Below are 24,477 nucleotides of genomic sequence, written 5' to 3'. Positions count from 1 at the left end.
CTCTCTCTCTCTTTCTCTCCATCTCTCTCTCTCTCCCTCTCTCTCTCTCCTTGAAAATACTCTCCAGATCCCATATAAGCCAGACATACAAAGTGACACAGGCGTGCAAGTTCACACATGTGCACATGCCTAAAGTTTGATTTCAGTGGCTGGAGGCCAGTTTTCTGTCTCTCTCTCTCTCTCAATCTCTGTCTCTCTCTCTCTCTCTCTGCTATCTGCTCTATCTCTCTTTTTCTCGCTGATAAAAAATAAATAAATAAATAAATAAATAAATAAATAAATAAATAAAATTAGTCCCCCAAACAAAACATCCTTCTGTCAAAGCACTTGATTACCCACCTGAGGTAAAAGACCCAACTGCTGAAGACACTACATGCTGCCAACACACAACAGAACGTCAAGAGATCCAGCTGATGAGCTGCAGAGCTGGCTTAGCAGTTAAGGCATTTGCCTGCAAATTCAGAGGATCCTGGTTTGATTCTCCAGGACCCACATAAGCCAGATGCACAAAGGGGCACATGCGTCTAAATTCCTTTGCAGTGGCTGGAGGCCTTGGTACGCCCATCTCCACCTCTCTCAAATAAATAAATAAAATATCTATTTTTTTTAAAAAAAGAGATAAGACTGAAATCTGAAATAAAGTGGGTTCCCAGATAGTCTGCCCATATAGTGATGGAAATGCTACATGAGCTGCTGGGGGGAAATTGTCAACAACCTTGTGTGTAGGCAGGGGACATTGCTATACAAAATCACCCAGCCTGACAAGATGGGCATGCCTGTGCAATAGTGAGGCCCAGCTTAGGTGGGTAACCAATGGCTCTCTACTTGGCTAAGAGATCTGCTCAGTGGAAAGGAACCCTTAGCTGGAACTGGGAACAAAGTCAAAAAACCTATGGAGACCAAGATCATGGACCTCAGCGCTAAGTTCCCACTAGTGTTTAGCCAAAACAGAGGTGACACCCATCAAAATGTCTCTTGATTAGCAATGCTTACCCCACTGAACCTATGCTAACCTCATTCTCCACTGGAGAATCTGTTTTTCTTTTTTAGAGAGTAGCAAAATCTGTTTTTTATTAGAGAGTAGCAAAAACCAAGGAGAGAAACCACTCTTGCACATCAGCCAGGGCCCCGATGAAACCACAGAGGAATGGTCAAGATGAGCAAGAGCGCTGCTTCCATGGCAATCCCAACAACCTGTGCCAGTGTCCTGGGGAAGACACTGAGGAGACTCAAAATGCACCAAAGCAGAAATCCAGAACCTGCCAAGAGCTCAACACTAATGGAGGCTTAAAATACTTCTACCACGGCTCAGGGAATGTCGAGAGAAGAGGAGGGGCAGAAAGATTTTAAGAGCCATAAAGTGGAAAGGAATGTCCAGAGGCCTTGTGGCTCCACCCCCGCCCAGTGACTGATTGCTGCTCTCACAACTCATAACCCACAGCCCCATGGGGAATACCAGCAATCCAGCTGCAGAGGGCCACTAGCCAAATGGGCGCAGGAAGGAGGGAAAGGATGGTACTAATACGTGATGTGTCCACACAAAGTTTCTACTTAATAAAAAAAAATTACATTCTCTATCTGCCTCTCCTCTTCTCTCTCTCTCTCTCTCTCTCTCTCTCTCTCTCTCTCTCTGACTCACTCAAATAAATAAATAAAATAATTTTTTTTTAAATGGCTGGAGAAATAGGTTAGTGGTTAAGGTGCTTGCATGCAAAGCCATAGGACCCAAGTTCAATTCCCCGGGACCCGTGAAGCCAGATGCACAAAGTGGCACATGCAGCTGGAGTTCATCTCCCTCTCTCTCTCTCTCTCTCTCTCTCTCTTTCTCTCTCTCTCTCACACACACACACACACACACTCAAATAAATAAATAAAAATAAATTAAACCTTCCCAAAATGTTACTTTAGCTTATGAAAAATACATCCTTACATGAACAAAATGATATCTAAGATTGTTAGTAACAGGTTCCAAAACAACGTTATATTTATATACAATAGAAATTTTTATTTTATTGTGAAGGATTTTTCAAGCCAACTATATTTAGTGTATAATGTATTGTACATTTCATCATTAAATGAAGTCCACTTAAAAGTTTTTTGTGAGTACATGTGGTATGTTTGCATGTGTGTATGCATGTTTGCATGCATGTGGGTACCTATGTGGGAGGAGTATGTGAACATGTGTATGCATATCTATAGAGGCCAGAGGTCAATGATAGATTTCTTCCTCAATCTCTCTTCACCCTTATTTTTATTTTATTTTTTTATTTTTTGGTTTTTCCAGGTACGGACTCACTTTAGCTTAGGCTGACCTGGAATTGACTATGTAGTCTCAGGGTGGCCTTGAACTCACAAGGATCCTCCTACCTCTGCCTCCCAAGTACTGGGATTAAAGGTATGCACCACCATGCCCAGCTAACTTCACCCTTATTTTTGAAAGAGATTCTCTCACAGACCCCAAATCTCACAAATTAGGCTGGACTAGCTAGACAGTTTACTGGGAATTCTCCTGTCTCTGCCTCCTTAGCACTGTAATTCCAAACACACACCACCACGCCAGCCTTTATGTACTAGGGATTCAAACTCAATTCCTAGCACTGAGGTGGCAAATATGTTATCCACTGGGCCATCTTCTCAGCCCTCACTTAAATTTTTGTTTTGTTTTGTTTTTGTTTTTTGAGGTAGGGTTTCACTCTAGAGCAGGCTGACATGGAATTCACTATGTAGTCTCAGGATGGCCTAGAACTTACAGTGATCCTCCTACCTCTGCCTCCCGAGTGCTGGGATTAAAGGTGTGTGCCACCATGCCCAGCTTAATTTTTTTAAATAGTCTTATTTATTTGAGATAGAAAGAGGCAGACAGGGAAGAGCGAGAGACAGAAGAGAACATGGTTGCACCAGGCCTCTTGCCACTGGAAAGAACTCCAGATGCATGTGGCCCTTTGTGCATCTGGCTTTACATGGGTACTAGGGAATTGAACCCAGACTGGCAGGCTTTGCAAGCAAATGCCTTTAACTGCTGAGCCATCTCTCTACCCCTCACTTAAAATTTTTAAATGACAATTGTGACAAATTATTTTTGTAGTTTCCATTTTTGACATATTTTTTAAGAATAATTTCTTCATTCCATTAAAAAGCTCAATATTTATGAAACTTATCTATTATATAAAAAATAAACCTGTAAAACAGATACAGCCTTATTTTACGCGTGGGGAAAATGACAATACACAATTTTCCAAAGTCGGAATGCCGTTGCAGTTAGACTTTAAATTGAAACCTAGATTATTACATATCTAGAGTTCATTCTTTACTACTAAGGGTAATGTGACTAATATAAGGAGGAGATACTATGTTTCCTACAAGAGGAGTTTTTCCTGGTTTTTTAAGATAACTAGATCTTAAAATGCCAATAATCTACAGAAGGGTTTATATTTGGATCTTCTTTCATCCACGACATGCAAAACAGTAAGTTAACAAGAGTTTGTGAATGATAAGTTAAAGGAAGTTAAATGAAAAGGGAGAAATAAAACATATTTGTAAATAGAAAAGCCTAAAGAGTCTACAGAGCAAAGTCACAAGGTGTAAGATCAGTGTGCAAAACTCCACTGCATTTCTAATATAGATACGTGTACATATCAGAGGTCATACACACGCAGGGGCTTCCAAGCTCTGCACACAGAAGCCATGGCACACCAGTGACACTAGGCACACCAAGCCCCAGATCTGGCCTTGCCAGGGCCACACTCGAGAGAAGAAACCAGACCGCCTTGAAGAAGTAATTAACTCCAGGGCTGGGTGGAGAAAATTAATTACTCCACAGCATCTTGGGACGCCTAAGAGGAAGGAAGCACCCAGAACACTGGGATTGGGGGTGTCACCAAAGTTGATCCAAGTGGGGAACTTCAAGGATCTGGTCCTCCGCTGAATTAATAATCAAGATGACTAAAAAAAAAAAACCAAAAAACAAAAACTGTCCATAATGGGAGTGGCCTGAGGGACCGTGTCCCCCTCCCACCTCCAGAAACCAGGAACCCCACCAAAAAACAGCCTCAGCAGAACTAGGGTAAGGGAGATGGGATATAAGAATACAGCCTTTTTAAAAATCAATTTAAATCAATTTTTTAAAAATCAGTGAAGGCTGAAGAGATGGCTTAGCAGTTAAGACACTTGCCTGTGAAGCCTAACGACCCAGGTTTGATTCTCCAGGACTCACGTAAGCCAGATGCACATGGTGGCGCATGCATCTGGAGCTCATTTGCAATGATTAAAGGCCTTGAAATGCACCCATCCTTTCTCTCTTCCTCTCTCTCTCTCCCCTCCTTCTCTTTGTCTCTAATAAATAAATAAAAAATTTAAAAAACTGTCAATGAACTCTCAGACATGCTCAAAAAATCTACAGCAACCTATATTCAGGGACTATGAAGATAAGTAAATTGAAATTATCCAACCTAAAGGACATAAATTTTAAAAATGATGAAAAATAAAAAGCAGATCCCCAAAGATCAGAGGACTATTATCAAGTAGACCAACATACACATTACAGGCATCTCAGAAGGAAGGAAAGGGCTGAGAGAAAGACAGAGTATTCCAAATTCATAGAAGTCACAAATCTATGCAAGAGATGCTACAAAGTTCAGATAGGATAAATTCAAAGAGATTCACACCAACATACCTGACAGTTGAACTGTCAAAAGATATTTAATATTGCAAACATCAAGAGAGGAGATTCGAGTACTGAGGATGCTCAATTACTTCAACAGTCCTTTTCTTATCAGATACCATAGAGAAAGGAGTGATGTGATGCAATGTGAAAGTGTTAAATGGGAGGTTGTTAATCAGGAATATAATTCCTGGCTGGAGAGATGGCTTAGTAGTTAAGACACTTGCCTGCAAAGCCCAAGGATCCCGGTTCGACTCCCTATGACCCATATAAGCCAGATACACAAGAGGGTGCAAGCATCTGGAGTTCGTTTGCAGTGGCTAGAGGCCCTGGCATGCCCATTCTCTCTCTCTCTCTCTCCCTATTTCTATATCTCTCTCTCTCAAATAAATAAATAGAAATAACAAATTAAAATTTTTTAAATTATTGTAAAAAAGAATTTAATCCCCAATAAAATAAAAATGAAAGGCAGGACTGGGGAGATGGCTCAGGGGGTAAGAATTCTTGCCACTTAAGCATGAGGTCCTGGAAGGGCCTGAGACCATCTGAGTCTCACTGCCCCGGGCCCGACTAAAACAAAAAAAAGCTGGATGTGGCCATGCATGTCCATAACGCAAATATTGCAGTCAGGTTCATATTGCTGGCAGAAATCACCTGACCAAGAGCACCTTTTGGGGAAAAACATGGGTTTACTTTTGGCTTACAGATTTGAGGGGAAGCTCCATCATGACAGGGGAAAGCAATGGCATGATCAGAAGGTGGACATCACCCCCTGGCCAACATAAGGTGGACAACAGCAACAGGAGAGTGTGCCAAACACTGGCAAGGGGAAACTAGCTATAACACCCATAAGCCCGCCTCTAACGATACACTGCCTCCAGGAGGCATTAATTCCCTAATCTCCATCAGCTGGGAACCTAGCATTCAGAACACCTGAGTTTATGGGGGACACCTGAATCAAACCACCACAGCAAGTCTGTTATGGGTAGAGGCCAGAGAAACCCTGGGGCTCACTTACTGAAAACAGTAGCTCCTTTGAGGTTAAGGAAGAGACCCCCCCCCATCAAGGAAGTATGCAGATGAGCACAAGAGAAGGGAACCCAAAGCTCCCCTCTGTACTGGACACGCACCCACAAATGCGTGGGAATCTACTCGCACATCTGCAAGCACACGGGTATGCACCACATATAATAAATACACATAAATAAATACTCTAAACACACACACACACACACACACACACACACACACATACAAATGAAAGAGAAACTAAGCTATTCCCTAGTACACAAATGCTAAGGTAATTCGTTGCTATTCTATTACAAGAAATGCTAAAAGGAGTCCTTCCAAGTGAAATGAAAGGACACTCGACTGTAACTCAAAGCCACACTACAAAGTGAAAAAAAATCAGTACAGGCGAGTCCATAAGCAAATATAACAGCAAGATTTGGGTTGGACATATGGCTTAGTGGTTAAGGCGCTTGCCTGCAAAGCCTAAGGACCTGAGTTCAATTCCCCAGTACCCACATAAAGCCAGATGTACAAGGTGGTGCATGCATCTGGAAGTTCGTTTGCAATGGCTAGAGGCCCTGGTGTGCTCATTCTCTCTCTGTGTCTGCCTCTCTCATTAAATAAATAGATAAATAGGGAAGGGTTCATTGGTAGCACATGTAGATTTGACTACTCTCAGCACTGGGGGAAAAACAATATTACTGTATTTGGCGTCTGTAGTTCCTATTTCTTTCCTATATAATTTAAATGAAAAATGCATAAAGATGATAACTTAAAATGTATATTAGCCAGGTGTGGTGGTGCACACCTTTAATCCTAGTGCTTGGGAAACAGAGGTAGGAGGATCACCATGAGTTTGAGGTCAACCTAAGGTTACATAGTGAATTCCAGGTCAGCCTGGGCTCGAGCAAGACCCTGCCTCACAAAAAAGAAAGAAAGAAAGAGAGAGAGAGAGAGAGAGAGAGAGAGAGAGAGAGAGAGAGAGAGAAAGAAAAGAAGAGAAGAGAAGAGAAGAGAAGAGAAGAGAAGAGAAGAGAAGAGAAGAGAAAGAGAGAGAGAAGAAGGAAGGAAGGAAAGAAGGAAGAAAGAAAGGCTTGTTTGTGAATATTTGTGGCAGCATTATTCACAATAGCCCCAGCCAGAAACAAAGCAAATGTCCACTCATTAGTGAATGGGTAAAGAAAAGTGATAGATATCTAGGAAATGGCACACTACTTAGCAAGAAAAAGAAACCAATTTATGAATCGTGCAGCAATATGAGTGATGCCCAAAAGCACCATGCCAAGTGAAAGACAAAAGACTATATGTTACATGATTCCTCTTAAACAAAATTGCCAGAAAAGGCCAACCTACAGACAAGAGAAGACCCATGAATGCCTCAGGACAGTAGGAGATGCCGTGAGCGCCTCAAGCATGAGAGAACCTTTGCAGAGGGTGGTGACAGAAAATATTCTAAAGCTGAATGCTTGTGGCAGCTGCTCGAACCCATACATTTACTAAAAACACTGGATTTATATTTGCAATGGATGCATCTTATGGAATATAAGTTATGTCTTGATAAAGCTTCTGGTAAGCACATTCTTCAAAATGGTTTTGGAGAAAGTATGTATATTTCATATGTATAGTAAACATACATGTTTATGACATACGTTCATGCATATAATAAAGATGCCAATACAGAGATGTCTTCCTGAAATGATGTAAGTAACATCGCCATATGAGCAAATGACTAGAATGAATATTTTAAAATATTTTTATTTATTTTCAAGAAGAGGGAGAGAGAGAGAGAGAGAATGGGCATGCCAGGGCCTCTAACTGCTGCAAAGGAACTCCAGATGCATGCACCACTTTGTGCATCTGGCTTTATGTGGGTGCTGGGTAATCCCCTTGGTTGAATAAATACTTTTGGCCTCTCCTTTTCCTATGACTATATATTTCTTTGTTTTGTTTTTGTTTTGGGGGGGTTTTGTTTTGTTTTGTTTTGTTTTTTGTTTTGTTTTGTTTTTTGAGGTAGGGTTTCACTTTATCACTCTAGTCCAGGCTGACCTGGAATTCACTATGTAGTCTCAGGGTGGCCTCGAACTCACAGTGACACTCCTACCTCTGCCTCCCGAGTGCTGGGATTAAAGGCATGCGCCACCACGCCCAGCATGACTGTGTATTTCTCGGATGAACTGATTCAGACTCTTGGTGGCAACAGTAGCTCACAGCATGAAGTAGAATCTGTCAATTCAAGGACTGGACCTTTGTCACACCATCTGTCTAACAGCAATGATAAAGGCTGATAAGCTCCAAGATCTGAGATGAATTTGCTGGGGAAAAAAATTTAGATTGCTGTTGATTTGGTGTGTGGAACTGTTTCTTCACTGATAAATGAAGTTGACTCTTCAAGAAAAAGCACTTATACTTGTCTTTGCTTCATATTTTGTACATAAACTTTCATTACTGGACTATGTCTAATGTCCACAAACATGGAATGAGTATTGGGAATACCATTTTTTTCTAAATATCTTATTTATATATTTAAGAGAGAGAGAGAGGAAAAGAGGCAGTCATAGAGAGAAAGAATTTGGGCGCTCCAGGGCCTCCTGCTACTGCAAATGAACTCCAGATGCATATGCCACTGGGCATCTGGCTTATGTGGGTACTGGGGAATCGAACCCAAGCTGTGCAAGCAAGTGCCTTTAATCACTAAGCCATCTCTCCAGTCTAGGAATACCATTTTTTTGTTTTGTTTTGTTTTTGTTTTTCAAGGTTGGGTCTCACTCTGGTCCAGGCTGACCTAGAATTAACTCTGTCATCTCAGGGTGGCCTTGAACTCACGGCGATCCTCCTACCTCTGCCTCCCGAGTGCTGGGATTAAAGGCGTGCGCCACCACGCCCGGCTAGGAATACCATTTTTAAAAGAATTAGTCACTCTTAAATTTATGACTGCAGCGATGTGTCTGAATTCTCAAAAGAACTCTTATCCTTAGTATCTGTTACAAATATGTCAATGGTACAGTAAATGTCTTAGATTTCCCAGCCCGCACTCAAGATTTTCACATCAATGGAAGGAAAAGGCCTTGTTGACTTTAACAAATACTTTTCTCTCACAATAGTCTATACACGGAGCAGTTGAGCTTCCTGTTGAAGGGCATTATTTCAAGTTTCACAAGTACACAACTGTACCAATTGTGTTTTATAGAAAATAATAAGCTCTCTTGCTCTTGGACATAGCTCGTGGGCGTGCATGTGTGTGTGTGTGTGTGTGTGTGTGTGCATTCCTTTGTCAGACACAAGCTTTCTATATAACCCACAGTGTAATACAGGAGGCAATGAAAGATGGGCTGAGCTGTCAGTGTACAAAGTCACGATTATATGTTTGATAAATATGTGTGTTTTGTCCTCTGTAATTATAGTATTTATGCCAAGCTAGCTGGAGCTTTGATCTCCATTTTCAACAAGGTCTTCCATAACCATTTTCTCACTGTTTTGGCCAGAGGTCTTACTGTATAGGTAAGGAAATATCGGAAACTAAGCATAAAGTGTATCATATTCCATACACAATGACCCTGAGGAGCAGACAGATAATTTGTGGATTCTCCACATTCACTCTCCACGTTAACTTCTTTTTTTTTTTAATTTTTATTTATTTATTTGAGAGCGATAGACACAGAGAGAAAGACAGAGAGAGGGAGAGAGAGAGAATGGGCGCGCCAGGGCTTCCAGCCTCTGCAAACGAACTCCAGACGTGTGCGCCCCCTTGTGCATCTGGCTAACGTGGGACCTGGGGAACCGAGCCTTGAACCGGGGTCCTTAGGCTTCACAGGCAAGCGCTTAACCGCTAAGCCATCTCTCCAGCCCTCCACGTTAACTTCTTTACAGCCCTTAACTTACCTTCATTCTGCCTTTGCTTCATTCAGCACTTTTTGGAGCACCTGCTCTGACCCTGGCTTTGTGCTAGCTAAGTGAGGACAGAGCTGTGAACAACAGAGATAGGATCCATGACTCAGGGAGCTCTCTGACAACTATCAAAGTCCAATGCTGGGCTGGAAGGATGGTGTCTGCCTACAAAGCCAAAGGACCCAGGTTTGATTCCCCAGGACCCACGTTAGCCAGATGCACAAGGTGGTGCATGTATCTGGGGTTCATTTGCAGAGGCTGGAGGCCCTGACACGCCCATTTTCTCTCAATCTCTCTCTCTCCGTCAAATAAATAAATATTTTTTAAAATTTTTGTTTATTTTTATTTATTTATTTGAGAGTGACAGAAAGAGGGAGAAAGGGGCAGAGAGAGAGAGAGAGAGAGAGGAGAGTGGGTGCGCCAGGGCTTCCAGCCACTGCAAACAAACTCCAGACGCATGCACCCCCTTGTGCATCTGGCTAACGTGGGTCCTGGGGAATCAAGCCTTAAACCGGGGTCCTTAGGCTTCACAGGCAAGCACTTAACCACTAAGCCATCTCTCCAGCCCAGTAAATAATATTTTTAATGTCCAACCTTCTTAAAGGAATCTTAAGCCCAGAGAAATGACAGTGGACAATTTTTCACAGCAAACAAAACTCAGACTTCCTGAGTTACCATCTAAGCATCGGCATTGTTGTAAAATATTGACTACCAAAAAATAAATCACTACCATAGAACCAGATTTTATTTTAAGACATAACCTTATTCATTTTTTTAAACTTTTATAATTTGCAAAAATCCTTTGGGTCTGAGATTATAAATCCTGTCTGGCTTCAAAGATTTCTTTTTCATCCAGGCGTGGTGGCGCATGCCTTTCATCCCAGCACTCGGGAAGCAGAGGCAGGAGGATCACCATGAGTTGGAGGCTACCCTGAGACTACATAGTGAAATAGTGAAGTCCAGGTCAGCCTGGACTAGAGTGAAACCCTACCTTGAAAAAACAAACAAACAAAAAATCTTTTTCAGAAAGCTCAAAGGAAATAGGACTGTTTTAGTTAACAACTTGGTGTCCCATCTTGAGCTCTACAGGAACACATTAAGTCAAGCGACACTCAGACACAAGCGACTAATCATGACCTCTCTGCCCTTCCCCGATAGTCTCCAGCCCCCTCTCGCTTTTCTGACAAGTTTGTACAAAAGTGCTGCCCATCCTGGGTTAACGTGTCCCGTAGTCCCACCGGCTTCTCTCACATCAGTAATTAGTTCACCTTGCTAAGCCTTCAACTCTGCCTAGAAACAGTCTGCTGCCTTCCTGCTCTATGGAGGACTGTGAGCCGGTGTGGCCTGGCTGTCCTAGAAACCCAGTGAGAGCAGAAAGGCGATTTTCCTGGGTCCCCACAACAGTGGTGACAGTCTATGAACAATGTCACTTGGGGAGAACTGGGCAACCCTGAGGTTAAGGGAATAGAACAGGATCTCTATAATGCCTTTTTTTTCTCTCTCCTATCTACTCTACCTATAGTCAGGTTGGGTATACCAGGCAACCCAGTGCAGTACAAAAAGAAAACATGGGGCTGGAGAGATTGGCTTAGCGGTTAAGGCGCTTGCCTGCGAAGCCTAAGGACCCAGGTTCAATTCTCCAGGTCCCATGTGAGTCAGATGCACATAGTGGTGCATGCATCTGGAGTTTGTTTGCAGTCAGTGACCAGAGGCCCTGGCGTGCCCATTCATTCTCTCTATCTCATATATAGATAAAAATAAAAAAGAAAAGATGGTTATTTTATTTAAAACTGAAAATAATTCGTTTCACTGGTATGTAGTATAAAGTTTCACTTAGGGGGTCTTTCCTTGGTCCTTGAGTCACATGATCATTTGTTATGACTGACCTTTATCGTCCTGGGGAGAAGGCAGGCCATCAGACTAGGATCTGACCATGACAGTTTAGATGAACCTGGTTGTAGTTGTTTCTCTGTTGCTGAGACCAAAATGTCTGACAAGAAGCAACTTCAGCGGAGAACGGTTTATTTTTGACTCACATGGTCCACAGTGATCGGGAAGACATATGGGGTGGTTTGAACTAGGTGCCCCCCACTGTAAACTCTTGCATGCTGAATGCTTGACCCCCCCAGGTGACATGCACCTGGGGAGGTGGAGCCTTGCTGGAGGACGCATGTCGCTGAGGCCGGATCTCAATAGATCACTCGTCCCTGGCTTACCAGTGCTAGCTCAGCTCGGCTCTCTTGCTGATGTTCCCACCTGCTGTGGCAGAGGAGATGTCCAGCCTCTACTCACACTGTCCTGTCCCCTGCCACCATAAAACTTCGAGACTGTTAGCCAAAATCAATCCTTTCCTCCCATAAGCTGATTCTGGTCAGCACTTCTGTTTTATCCCAGCAACGAGAAGGTCACAACATTACTGTACATATTCATACATTACCTACAATATTACTATTGCAGGAGCATGCATCAGTTGATCCCATTCAACCCACAGTGGAGAGGTCAAAGGAGATGAATCCTGGTGCTCAGTCCAATATTTCCTGTTTGTTTAGGTTAGGCTCTCTAGGCCCCATAGGATGGTCCTACCTCAAGTAACCTCATCTAGAAAGTTCCTCACAGATATGCCCAAAGATTTGTCTCCTATGTGATTCCAGATCCAATCAATTTGACAACTGAGGCTCACCATCACACCAGTTAAAAGACATATAGATTTTATTCCCCTGCAAAGAGCATAAAAATCACAACCCTGGATGGACATGGGGAGCAATCATTAAATTCTTTTGACTATCATTCAGTGACCTCCTGCTAAACACTTAAGAAGAGGGAGGAACACGGGGAAAGGATCCAAGATGGAGAATGAGAAGCAAGCAGCATCGACCCCTGTCTCAGCGGCCTGGGATGGAAACATCCAGAACACAGCATCTCCGTAACATGGACACTGGCAGGGCCACACTGACTTTTTGGACAGAAAGAGACTTGGAGACTCAGAGGCTGATGGAGAAAGAGGAGAGTCAAGGCTGAGCCCAGGCCCTGACCATACAGCAGAGAGAAGGAATAACAGAGAGGAACCGGACCTCCAGGAAGTGGGGGCGCACTGGCACGGAGGCAAAAGCAGGAAGCCTGCCTTGACCTCCGCAGATTCACAAACTGCTCACTGTGCCCACCCTGGGGAAGGGCGGGGCATTTCTCAGCAGACAAGAAGGATCCATCCTGAGCTTGTCCCCAAGCTTGCTGCTTTGGGAACCATAGACTCCCACCTAAGATTCTTTTTCCTGGGAACTCAGCAGGCATTGCCCTGTGGCTCAGGGTGGCCTTATGCAGAAGGTCACTAAAGCAAGCGCCTTGAACAATACAGGCACTGGGATCACATGGGAAGCGCAGACTGGGAGGGAGCTGGCATTCTCTTACAGATTACAGCCTCTAGTGATGGCAGGAGGAAGGTCTGGAGAAGAAGCAGGGCCACCAGATTGCATGAAGAGGTAGGAAAGACTTCAGAAAACAAGCCTTAGCCACTAAACCATCTCTCCAGCAGTCTATTCTCTCTCTTTCTCTCTCTCTCTCTCATAAATAAATAAATCTAAAATATAAAAGCAGCCAGGCATGGTGGCATGCACCTTTAATCCCAGCACTCGGGAGGACGAGGTAGGAGGATTGCTGTGAGTTCAAGGCCATCCTGAGACGACATAGTGAATTCCAGGTCAGCCTGAGCTAGAGTGAAACCTACCTCGAACCCCCAGCACTTGGGAGGCTAAGGTTAGAGAATCACTGTGAGTTCGAGGTCAGTCTGAGACTACATAGTGAATTCTGGTCATCCTGAACTAACTAAAGTGAGACCCTACCTCTGAGAAAAAATTTTAAAAAAAAAAACTGTCATGAAGAGCCATGGAAAACATGTGACCTTCTCTGTCCCCTACACACTGAACAGCCTGAATAGCCTGTTGCCACGCCCCCCCCCCCCCGTGTGGGGTTCCCAGAGCCCCTAAAATCGGGCTGAGCAGGGGAGCTTGGTACCAGCCTGGCCTTTATATACGCAGAGTTAATGCCTGGAGTAACTCCAGACAAGGCAACTTTGTTCCATGCTATCTGCTACTTGCAAGCGGGGTTCAGTCAAATCTATTCCAACCAGCAAGAGCCCCCAAACCACTCCCACAGACCACTGACTGATGCGCAACACGCTAGAAATAAAGGGGCGACTGGTTCCTGGCCTTTGTTCCCTACAGGACACACAGCTGAACTGTCCCAACATGGACGATAACTGTGTGATTTTATTGACATCTTTTCTTTTTCTAACTTGCTCACTGGTTGACTGGCTCATTTACATATTGGTTGTTTTCTTTTTCTCTTTACATATTCTTTACTATTTTGCCCTGTTTATTGACAACTGTATACAGGTACATGATGTATACTGATTATATTTACTTCTCCTTACTTTCCCTTGTCTCCCTCCCCCATATTTGTTATTATTCTCTTTTTCACTGTTATTACTCTTTCTCTTACTCTCCTTCTAGTAGTAAATCCTGTTATTCTCTTTCTCTTTCTCCTTCCCTCTCTCTCTGTTATGACTCTCACTTTACAGATTTTTTTCTGCTTATTCCTTTTTTATATTTTAAATATTTATTTGAGAGGGAGGGGATGGGCACACGAGGGCCTCCAGCCACTGCAAACGAATTCCAGATGCATTCGCCCCCTTGTGTGTCTGGCTTATGGGGGTACTGGAGGGTCGAGCCTGGATCCTTTGGCTTTGCAGGCAAACTCATTAACCACTAAGCCATTTCTCCAGCCTAGCTTCCTCCTTTTTTAAAAAAAAATAAATATTTTATTTATTTATTTATTTATTTGACAGAGAGAGAGGGGCAGAAAGAGAGAGAGAATGGGCGTGGCAAGGCATACAGCCATATGCGCCACTTTGTGGATCTAGCCTATGTAGGTACTGGGGAAGCAAACATACGTCCTTTGGCTTTGCTGGTAAAAACCTTAACCGCTGAGACATCTCTCCATCCCCTGCTTCCTCCTTTTTTACTTTTGGAATTCTACCTTGTTTTGCATTCCAATTCCCATTATCTCAGTTATTTGTGATCTATTTTTTAATCAACCTTTAAAGCTTTTTGGTTCATATTACTTCTGCCCCCACAGTTCCGACAATCAGTGTTAGGATTGTGGATGTCATAGGTAATAACTGTAATGGTTGGTAGTGTCATGTTGGACTTGTAGGTGCTGTAGGCAGTACTTGTGGTGGGTGGTACTATCGTTGTTAGAGTCATGGGTGCTAAAGGCAACTGCTACTTGTAGTAGCTAGAACTTTTTACTTTCCTCTTGTACCTGGATTATTGTCATTATTGTGTTGCTATTGTTTCCCTCATTCTATGCAATTCTGGGGATCAAGTAGACACTCTACATCATGCAGAAATTCTTCCACCCAGCAATGCTTGCAGCCCAAATAAGAGTCAGCACATGGGCTGGAGAGATGGCTCAGTGGTTAAGCTCTTGCCTGTGAAGCCTAAGGACCCCGGTTCTAGGCCCAATTCCTCAGGACCCACGTTAGCCAGATGTACAAGGGGTGCATGTGTCTGGAGTTTGTTTTCAGTGACTGGAGGCCCTGGCATACCCATTCTCTCTCTCTATCTATCTATCTGCCTCTTTTTCTCTCTGTCACTCTCAAATAAATTTTTAAAAAATTAAAAAAGAGTCATCACATGTTGCTCTACACAAAGATCATCCTTGCTCAAACTCCAGTCAATACTTTAACTCAAAGAACAGATACAGGGCTGGAGAGATGGCTTAGCGGTTAAGCGCTTGCCTGTGAAGCCTAAGGACCCCAGTTCGAGGCTCGGTTCCCCAGGTCCCACGTTAGCCAGATGCACAAGGGGGCACACGCGTCAGGAGTTCATTTGCAGAGGCTGGAAGCCCTGGCGCGCCCATTCTCTCTCTCTCCCTCTATCTGTCTTTCTCTCTGTGTCTGTCGCTCTCAAATAAATAAATAAATAATTTTTAAAAAAAAGAACAGATACAGCCGGATGTGATGGTGCACGCCTTTAATCCCAGCACTCAGGAAGCAGAGGTAGGAGAATTGCTGTGAGTTTGAGGCCTCCCTAAGGCTACACAGTGAATTCTAGGTCAGCCTGAGCCACAGCAAGACCCTACCTTGAAAAATAAAATAAAAGATATAAAAATTTTTTCAAAAGCACATCAGTGACCAAACTCAGTGAAGACTCAGCTAGGGAAGATCTGTTCCTAACCATCTATCCCCATAGCAATGGCAGATTGAAACAACAAAAAGACTGAACACCACACCTACAATGAATCATAACATAGGTCATTGCCATACTCCTTCAAACCATACACTGTTGACTTGAATAAAGGAGTAATTATAGAGGACACGCCCCATAAACTCTGCTCTCTGTAACATATCTGCCTGATCTACTAGAAGTATCCTGCTTTTGTAAGACTAACACAGAAAGCATAGCCCTCAGCCTTTAACACACAATGTACTGTGTCCAAAATAGATTAGTTCTTACCACAAAATAATAACAGAGAAACCATCCTACAAAATCCAACTGGATGTAGATTGAATAAATCAAAACAATCTTGCCGGGTATGGTGGCGCATGCCTTTAATCCCAGCACTTGGGAGGCAGAGGTAGGAGGATCTCCGAGAGTTCGAGGCCACCCTGAGACTACATAGTGAATTCCAGGTCAGCCTGAGCCAGAGTGAGACCCTACCTCGAAACAAAAAAAAAACAAAAAAACAATCTTTTATCATGGGACAAATTAAAAGAAGGCCTGCCACTCAAAAGTGACATGGGCTGGAGAGATTCCTCAGTACTTAGAGATGATAGTAAGGCCTGGGTTCGATTCCTTAGTACTCACATAAAGCCAGATGCACAGAATGGCGAATGTATCTGGCATTCATTTGCAGTGGCAGGAGGCTCTGGCATACCCATATTTACTCTCTCTTTAATAAATAAATAAAAATATTTTTTAAAGAAAGCATTTTTAAAAAGCTCTCACATAAAAGAATAAGCTATGCCCATCCCAATCCCACAAATCTCAACAAAAGGATACAAAAACTATAAAAAAACAGTATGACTTCTCTAAAAATCCATAATTCTCTAGGAACTGACTCAAAAGATACTGAAATGGATGATATTCTGGATAAAGAATCCAAAGATTAAGCTGGAGACATGGCTTAGCAGTTAAGGCACCTGTCTGCAAAGTCTGACAATCTAGGTTCAATCCTCCAGTACCCATGTAAAGCCAGATGCAAAGAGTGATGCATGCCTCTGGAGCTCATTTGCAGTGGCTGGGGGCCCTGGCACACTTATTCACTCTGTGTCTGTCTCTATTCTCTTTGCTTGCAAATAAATAGAAAAGCTTAAAAAAAAAAAAAAAAAAAAAGGAATTCCTAGCCAGGCATGGTGGCACACGCCTTCAATCCCAGCACTTGGGAGGCAGAGGTAGGAGGATCTCTATGAGTTTGAGGCCACCCTGAGACTACATAGTGAAATAGCCTGGACTATAATGAAACCGTACCTCAAAAAAAAAAAAAAAAAAAACCCAAAGTCAAGAAAAATAAAAAAGGAAAAGATCAGAGATTTCCAAGAAAACACAGAAAAACAACTGAATAAATTTATAAAATAAAGATCTTGTTCTCTCTCTCTGGCCCCTCTCTCTCTCAAAATAAAGAATAATATAAATAAGCCTGAGCCATAGTGAGACACTAACTTGAAAAAACAAAAAAAAAGAATAATATAAATAAACAAAAATAATATTTAAGGGCTGGAGAGATGGCTTAGCAGTTAAGGCGCTTGCCTGTGAAGCCTAAGGATTCATGTTCAAATCTCCAGGACCCACGTTGCCAGGACCCACAATGTCACACATGAGCTCAAGGGGGCACATGTGTCTGAGGTTTGTTTGCAGTGGCTGAAGGACCCAGCATGCACAATCTCTCCCCTCCTCCCTCTCTCTCTTTTTCTCTCTCAAAATAATCAAAAATAAGAAATAGAAATTTTGAAAAAATAGAAATCTTCTAAATGAAAAACTTCATATGATAATTTCAGGACTTGGGGCAAGGTTGATAAAACAGAAAAGACAGTGACAAAGAAAAATTAAGAAATTATAGACAGAATAAGTAAACCCCTAGAACAAATTTTTGGTGTTAAAGGTGCTGAGGTACAAATTAAAAGCACAGAAAATACATTCTGTAAAATAGGAGTAGAAAAAAAATACAATTTTGGGAACAACATGGACATCCAGGTACAGGAGGCATTTTTCCTAAATAGATATGGCCAGAAATGAACTTCACCATATCACATCATAGTTGAAATGCCAAAAGTATGCAAAAAATAAACAATATTGGAAGTTACGAGAGACATGTTCCAACTTACTTATAAAATTCAAAACCGGGCTGGAGAGATGGCTTAGCATTAACGTGCTTGCCTGAGAAGCCTAAGGACCCATGTTCAATCTCCAATCCCGCATAAGCCAGACATACAAAGGTGATGCAAGTGCAAGGCTGAATATGTCCACTGGGTGGCACAAGCGTCTGGAGTTTGATTGAAGTGGCTGAGACCCTGGTGCCAATCTCTCTCTCACACATGCGCACACTCTTGCTATCTCTAAAAGAAAAAGCAGGGCTGGAGAGATGGCTTGGCAGTTAAGTGCTTGCCTGTGAAGCCTAAGGACCCCAGTTCAAGGCTCTATTCCCCAGGACCCACGTTAGCCAGATGCACAAGGGGGCACATGTGTCTGGAGTTTGTTTTCAGTGGCTGGAGGCCCTGGCGTGCCCGTTCTCTCTCTCTCTATCTGCCTCTTTATCTGTCTGTCACTTTCGAATAAATAAATAAAAATAATAAAAAAAGAAAAAGAAAAAGAAAAAACGTCAGAACAACAAATGATTTGTCAAAAGAAACTCCAAAATCCAGGAGATCTTAGAATGATGTATTTCACACTGTGAAAGAAAACATTTGCCATCCTAGATTATGATACCCAGCAAAGTTATCCTTCAACTTCAAAGCAGAAAGGAAGACCTTTCCCAGAAACCATCAACAGTGCAATTCATGACCACCAAGCCAGCCTCATAGAGAGCGCTAGGAGAGTTCTATCCACACAAGATCAACACACCCTTGAGAGCACAGAGAATAACTCCCACTGGGAGAGAAGATAAACTGAAGATGAAGAGAGAGCCAACATTAGAAAAGCAGTGAACTGACAGGAAATAGTCCTTTCCGCTCTAGCTCTGGTTGTCTTGTGTGTGGGTGTGTAGGTGCAGGTGTGTGCATGGCGGGGAGAGGACACCCTTGAATGTCGGTCCTCATCTTCCACCCTGTCTGATGGAGAACCTCTCATTGTTCCCCAGTGCCTTTTCTGGGCTAACTGGCCTAGAAAGAAGATTCTCCTGTCTCCACCTCCCATCTTGACTGATAGGCATGCTGGGATTACAAATTCCTGCTGCAGCACCCAGCTTTCATGTGGGGGAATCCCATGTGGTAGTTCTGGTAGTCACCCTTGCACAGGAAGCCCTTTGTTCACTCGGCTATGCTCCCAGGCCCCTCCGTGTGATCTCTGAATGTAAATGAACTAATTACCAAATTCAAAAATGTAAGCTGCGTGGTGAGATAACCAAAATCTAATTCTTTGCTCCTGAAGAAAACACCTACAAAAACATATGCAGACTGAAAATGAATCGGTGAAAAAATGGCATTATAAGCAATCGGCATGTGGAAGCAAACAAAAATAGCTAGGCCCATATCTGACAACAGATGTCAACCCAAAATTAGTCAGAAGAGACAAACAAGGTCACTACATACTGGTAAGTGGAATAGTATGTGAAAAAAGATGCAATGGTTTTAAGTCTACCAAATGCTTGTACAGCCAATTTCATAAAGTAAATACTATTGGGCATAGAAATAGAGGAAAAAGCCCCAGTACTACAGCAGTGGGTGACTTTAATGATCCCTCTCCTCAATAGATAGGGCATACAGACAAAATCAGCAAGGGACATATGGTGCTGGGACCATGGCTCAGTACTTAAAGTCACTTGCTCCACAAACCAGCCAGTCAAGAGTTTGGAGAATCCATGTGAAGTCAGATACAAAATGTTAACTGCTATCTGGAATCCCAGTGTGCCTGGGCAATGGGAGGCAGGGTCAGAAGAATCCTGAAGGTCATGGGTCTTCCCAGTAGCAAACAACAAGAGAGACCCTGTCTCGTACAACATGAAAGTCCAACATGCCCAGGTTGTCCTCTGGCCTCTGGTGTGCCGCAGCACACCTGTACACACACATACACACAAGAACACTATGTTCAACACCCTTGCCATCCAGGAACTGTCAATGAAAACGACATTGAGAGTGCATCCCACCCTCGTCAAAACAGGAATCATCAAGAAAACAACAAAAGCTGGTGAGGACTCAGAGAAAAAGCAGCCCATAAGTAATCCCTATGAAAATCAGGGTGGAGGTTCCTCGGAACAGAATCAGACTATCATATGATACAGCTATGCCATAAGTCCTGGATATATGCCTAAAGAAACCCAAGCTGGGCTGGAGTGATGGCTTAGCAGTTAAGGCACTTGCTGGCAAAGCCAAAGGATCCTGGTTTGACTCTCCAGGTCCCATGTAAGCCAGATGCACGAGGTGGCACATGCATCTGGAGTTCGTGGCATGGCTGGAAGTCCATTCTCTCTCTGTCTCTCTTCCTCTTTCTCTGCCTCTTTCTCTCTCTCAAATAAATAAATAATAAACCCAAGTTGGCATGCAACAAAATATCCACAATTCCACAAGTTACAGAATCAACCTACATGCCCATCAACAGATAAAGGATAAAAGAAAATGTTGTATATCTATACAAAAAGCCATTTTTCAACCATAAAAAAGGATAGAACCAGAGACCATGCTAAGTGAAATAAGCTTGACTCAAGGAAACAATCTCACATTTTCTCTTATATGCAGAACCTAGGTTTAAAAGGAGGGGGGACTGGAGCAGTGGTTTAGCAGTTAAGGCACTTATCTGTGAAGCATGAGGACCCAGGTTCAATTCCCCAGGACCCATGTGAGCCAGATGCATAACATGGCACATGTGTCTGGAGTTTGTTTGCAGTGGCTGGAGGCCCTGGTGCACCTATTCCCTCACTCTCAAGTAAATAAACTTTTTTTTTTTTTTTTTTAAGCCAGGCATGGTGGCGCACGCCTTTAATCCCAGCACTAGGGAGACAGAGGTAGGGAGATAACTGAGTTTTAGGCCAGCCTGAGACTACATAATGAATTCCAGGTCAGCTTGAAAAAGACCCTACTTCAAAAACAAAAATACAGGAAGACCCTTAAGTGAGAGGAAGTGAATAAGAGGAAGAGAAGGGAAGGTGGTTTGAGGCCTAACGTGATGATATATGAATCTTATATAAGTCATATATGAATATGAGTTGCATATATGAAAATGTCACAATGAAACCCATTAATTAATATATGCTAATAGAATGACTTTTAAAGGAGAATTACACTTTTTCCAAAAAACATTCCAAATACGCTGATATTTTCTAAGATGACAAGTGGTAGCCAGCAGATGAGACAGTAACCTGACAGATATCTCCAGAACCTTATTGGCAGTCACTGTTTTATCAAAGTAATGGACTTCCTTCAACAATGTGCAGAACAGTAAACACAATTCTAAGGAAATCTATGCCTAAGCGGGGTGGGGGGGAGAATTTTCAAAACAGATGTTTGGAAATGTCTTCACCACTTGTTACTGAAAGCTAGAAATTCTTAGCTCTAAAAATGCTCATTTTTTTTTTACTTTTAAGAACCTGGAAACAGAATTTTCTAATGTTTACAAATTTTTTTTTTTACAAAAGAAATTTTTACAAAAGGAAACCTGCAGTGGTGACATTTCCCCTAGTAGAAAGCAAGTTGAAAAGTATGCAGTTACTAGCCAAGTTTCTACTTTCAAAAAAAAAAAAAAGCTAATTGAAGGAAAGGGACAGGATTCCACACTGCCATGATGTAAGAAGCGTGGACAGTGAAAAACCTGCATGGTCACATAGCACATTCTTAGTTTAGTGACCCACTGTCATCAGCTAAAATTTATAATGGGGGGCAGTTACAGGGTCATACTACATAGTCCAAACTGGCCTTGAACTTACCACGTAGCCTAAGCCACCTCAAACTCATGAACCTGCCAACTGCCTCTATCTTCCAAATTCTAGGATTACAGATGTGCAGCATCATGCCTGGCAAATCTTTTAGAGAAATTATTTTATGGAGTACTGGGAAGGAACCCAAGGCCTGACTGATCTCAGGCAAGTATGCTACCACCCAATTAAATATATATATTTGATTTTTCGAGGTAGAGTCTCACTCTAGCCCAGGATGACCTGGAATTCACTATGGAGTCTCAGGGTGGCCTCGAACTCACAGCAATCCTCCTACCTCTGCCTCCCAAGTAATGGGATTAAAGGTATGCACCACCATGCCCAGCTAAACCCCTATAATTTTTGCACATGGGCTCCACATGTCCACTTTGCACTAAACCCCACAAATTCTGTAGCTGGTTCGGGAAGTCAGCAGTCAGTGCAAGTTTCCTATTTGACTCTACATATTTTCAGAGTATCTTTTTAGCTATGCAACCACTAAAATCAAATGTCGCTGCAAAACCAACTTCAAATTGTTGACTTGTAAGTGCTAAAATAGGTGTGTCAAAACTAGTTATAGTAACTTTTGTGCATCTGTACATTTATAATAATCCACAATAACACACACAATGACCAAAGCAAAAATATCTGGGAGCCGGTGGCAAAAAAAGAAAGCATTTTCATTTTCTTTTTTTTTAAATTTATTTTTCAAGGTAGAGTTTCACTCTAGCCCAGGCTGACCCAGAATTCACTATGGAGTCTCAGGGTGGCTCATTATTTTCTTTTTAATTTCTTTTTTGCATATTGTTTAATATACATGATATATGGTGAAAAGTATTTTATCATTTTTACTTAATCTTTTCAACTTTTCTTTAGAATGTGTACAGTATATTAGTACTGTCAAAGATGCATATAATTTATAAGTAAATCAGCATATATGGTATGGTTTATTCTACCACTTACCATTTATGAAAGTGCCTAACACACTAAGCTGGACCATCAGTGACAATCTCAAGCTTTGGGAGCTTAAGACTCTGAAATAACTCCCTCTTCTGGCAACAGTCCCTCATTGGCACTTTCCGGGGGTGAGGGAGGCGATGATCGCTTCCATTAAGAGGATTTGGAGTGGGGACTGGATTCGAGAGCTCCTGCCCACCTTAGGACACCTACATATTGACCACTCTTCAATGAGGCTCCCAAGAAAAGGCCTGGCACACCACAAGATGTTGATGGGGCACCGGAAGCACCACTACCACACCACCAAGTTTGTTCACCCCCAGAGATCCCATTTTCAGCGCCACCTCTATTTCTGTCCACCGAGGGTCGCATTGCGCCCCCCCACACACACACACAGCGACAGGATGCTGGCGCTTCAGGTGAAATGAATGCGTGCAGTGACATCAGAAAGATAGTACGGTCAAAGAGCTCTTAAGGGCTGGAGAGATGGCTTTAGCGGTTAAGCGCTTGCCTGTGAAGCCTAAGGACCCCGGTTCGAGGCTCGGTTCCCCAGGTCCCACGTTAGCCAGATGCACAAGGGGGCGCACGCGTCTGGAGTTCATTTGCAGAGGCTGGAAGCCCTGGCGCGCCCATTCTCTCTCTCTCCCTCTATCTGTCTTTCTCTCTGTGTCTGTTGCTCTCAAATAAATAAATAAAAAATATTTTTAAAAAAAAGAGCTCTTAAAATACACCACCCACGGTCACTGCTACCACATCTCCTCGAATAAAGTTCCAGAGCTGAAGGGCGTGACAGAAGTGCACCTGGGAGGCCCCAGGGCACTCCAAGCTGGCCAGGCGCCACTAAAGGGATGGTGCTGTCTCCCCCCACCACCCACCACCACCCCGCCCCTCCAGCCTAGCGTTGGACTTTCTCCTCTAGGTGCTGAAATCTGACCACAGCCTTCACTATCCTCGCTTCCATGTTCCCGGAGGCTCGCTCCAAGGACACTGCACCCAAGTAGCAGGGTCCCCTGCCACCCTCCTCATCGCCGGGGTCACTAGGGCGCGTGGGGAGAGGACGTATCCTTGGCCTCGATGGCTAGCCTCCTGCGCCCCGAGGAATGGGGGGGGAGCCATACCTGGATGGTGTGGCCGCTGCCCTGGGCGGTGGGGCCACCCACCAGCTTGCAGTAGAGTTCGGGTCTCGCGACGCCGCCGGGGCCGCGCTCCCCGCAGGTGGCGGTGGCCCAAATCCTCGCCGCCTCGGCCAGGTTGAAGTAGGGCGGATGCAGGCTGAACCGGTCCCCAGCCTCCGTGCCCCGCAGCATCAGCAACAGCAGCTGCAGCACGAGCAGCGAAGGTGACGAGCTCAGGACGGGCCGCGGTGTCCAGCCCCGAGCCCGCGAGGCCATCGCCATCCTAGGTCTTCCCCAGCCGGGCACACTGCGTGGCACCGCGCACCGGGCAGCTGCTGCGCTCTCCCTTCCTCCCTTCCTGCCTCCGCGCGCCTCTCGAGCAGCCCCGGGTGTGGGCGGGTCCGAGCCGCGCCCCTCGCTGCACGCGCTGGGCTCCTCCGCCGCCTGGGCGCGGCCTCGGGCTCCGAACCTGCGGCACCCCGCGGGCACCCGTGGGATTCCCCAAACGCACCAAGGCGTCCAGGCTGCGCGCTGCAAGCTGTGCGCGCTCCGGGGATAAGACTCCGGACTCCTCCCCCCAAGACTTCCAACCACCAGGTCAGAAACCGGACCTTTCTCCAAATCCCCAAGGACTCACAGCCAGCTTCTGGGATGCTTGGTGGAAACTGTCATGCCACTGCTCCTTGGAGCTTTCGTCAAAGACATGGTTCCCAGGAAAGTATGGATTCGTCC

At 43.8% G+C, this 24,477-nt stretch overlaps 1 protein-coding gene across 1 annotated transcript in view; it reads right to left on the bottom strand.

Moving 5' to 3' along the window:
• The window catches only part of Lama3 (laminin subunit alpha 3), a 327,578-nt gene extending 303,551 nt beyond the window's left edge, over positions 1–24,027 (bottom strand). The window contains exon 1 of the mRNA XM_045135309.1: positions 23,749–24,027. Coding sequence (XP_044991244.1) covers positions 23,749–24,027 — 279 coding nt within the window. The remainder of the gene's footprint in view (positions 1–23,748) is intronic.
• Between the last annotated feature and the right edge of the window lie 450 nt (positions 24,028–24,477).

Source organism: Jaculus jaculus, chromosome 15 (genome assembly GCF_020740685.1).
Source record: "Jaculus jaculus isolate mJacJac1 chromosome 15, mJacJac1.mat.Y.cur, whole genome shotgun sequence".
Taxonomy (NCBI): Eukaryota; Metazoa; Chordata; class Mammalia; order Rodentia; family Dipodidae; genus Jaculus; species Jaculus jaculus.
The sequence above is the reverse complement of the archived record's forward strand: the minus strand, read 5'-3'. Positions and strand labels throughout refer to the sequence as shown.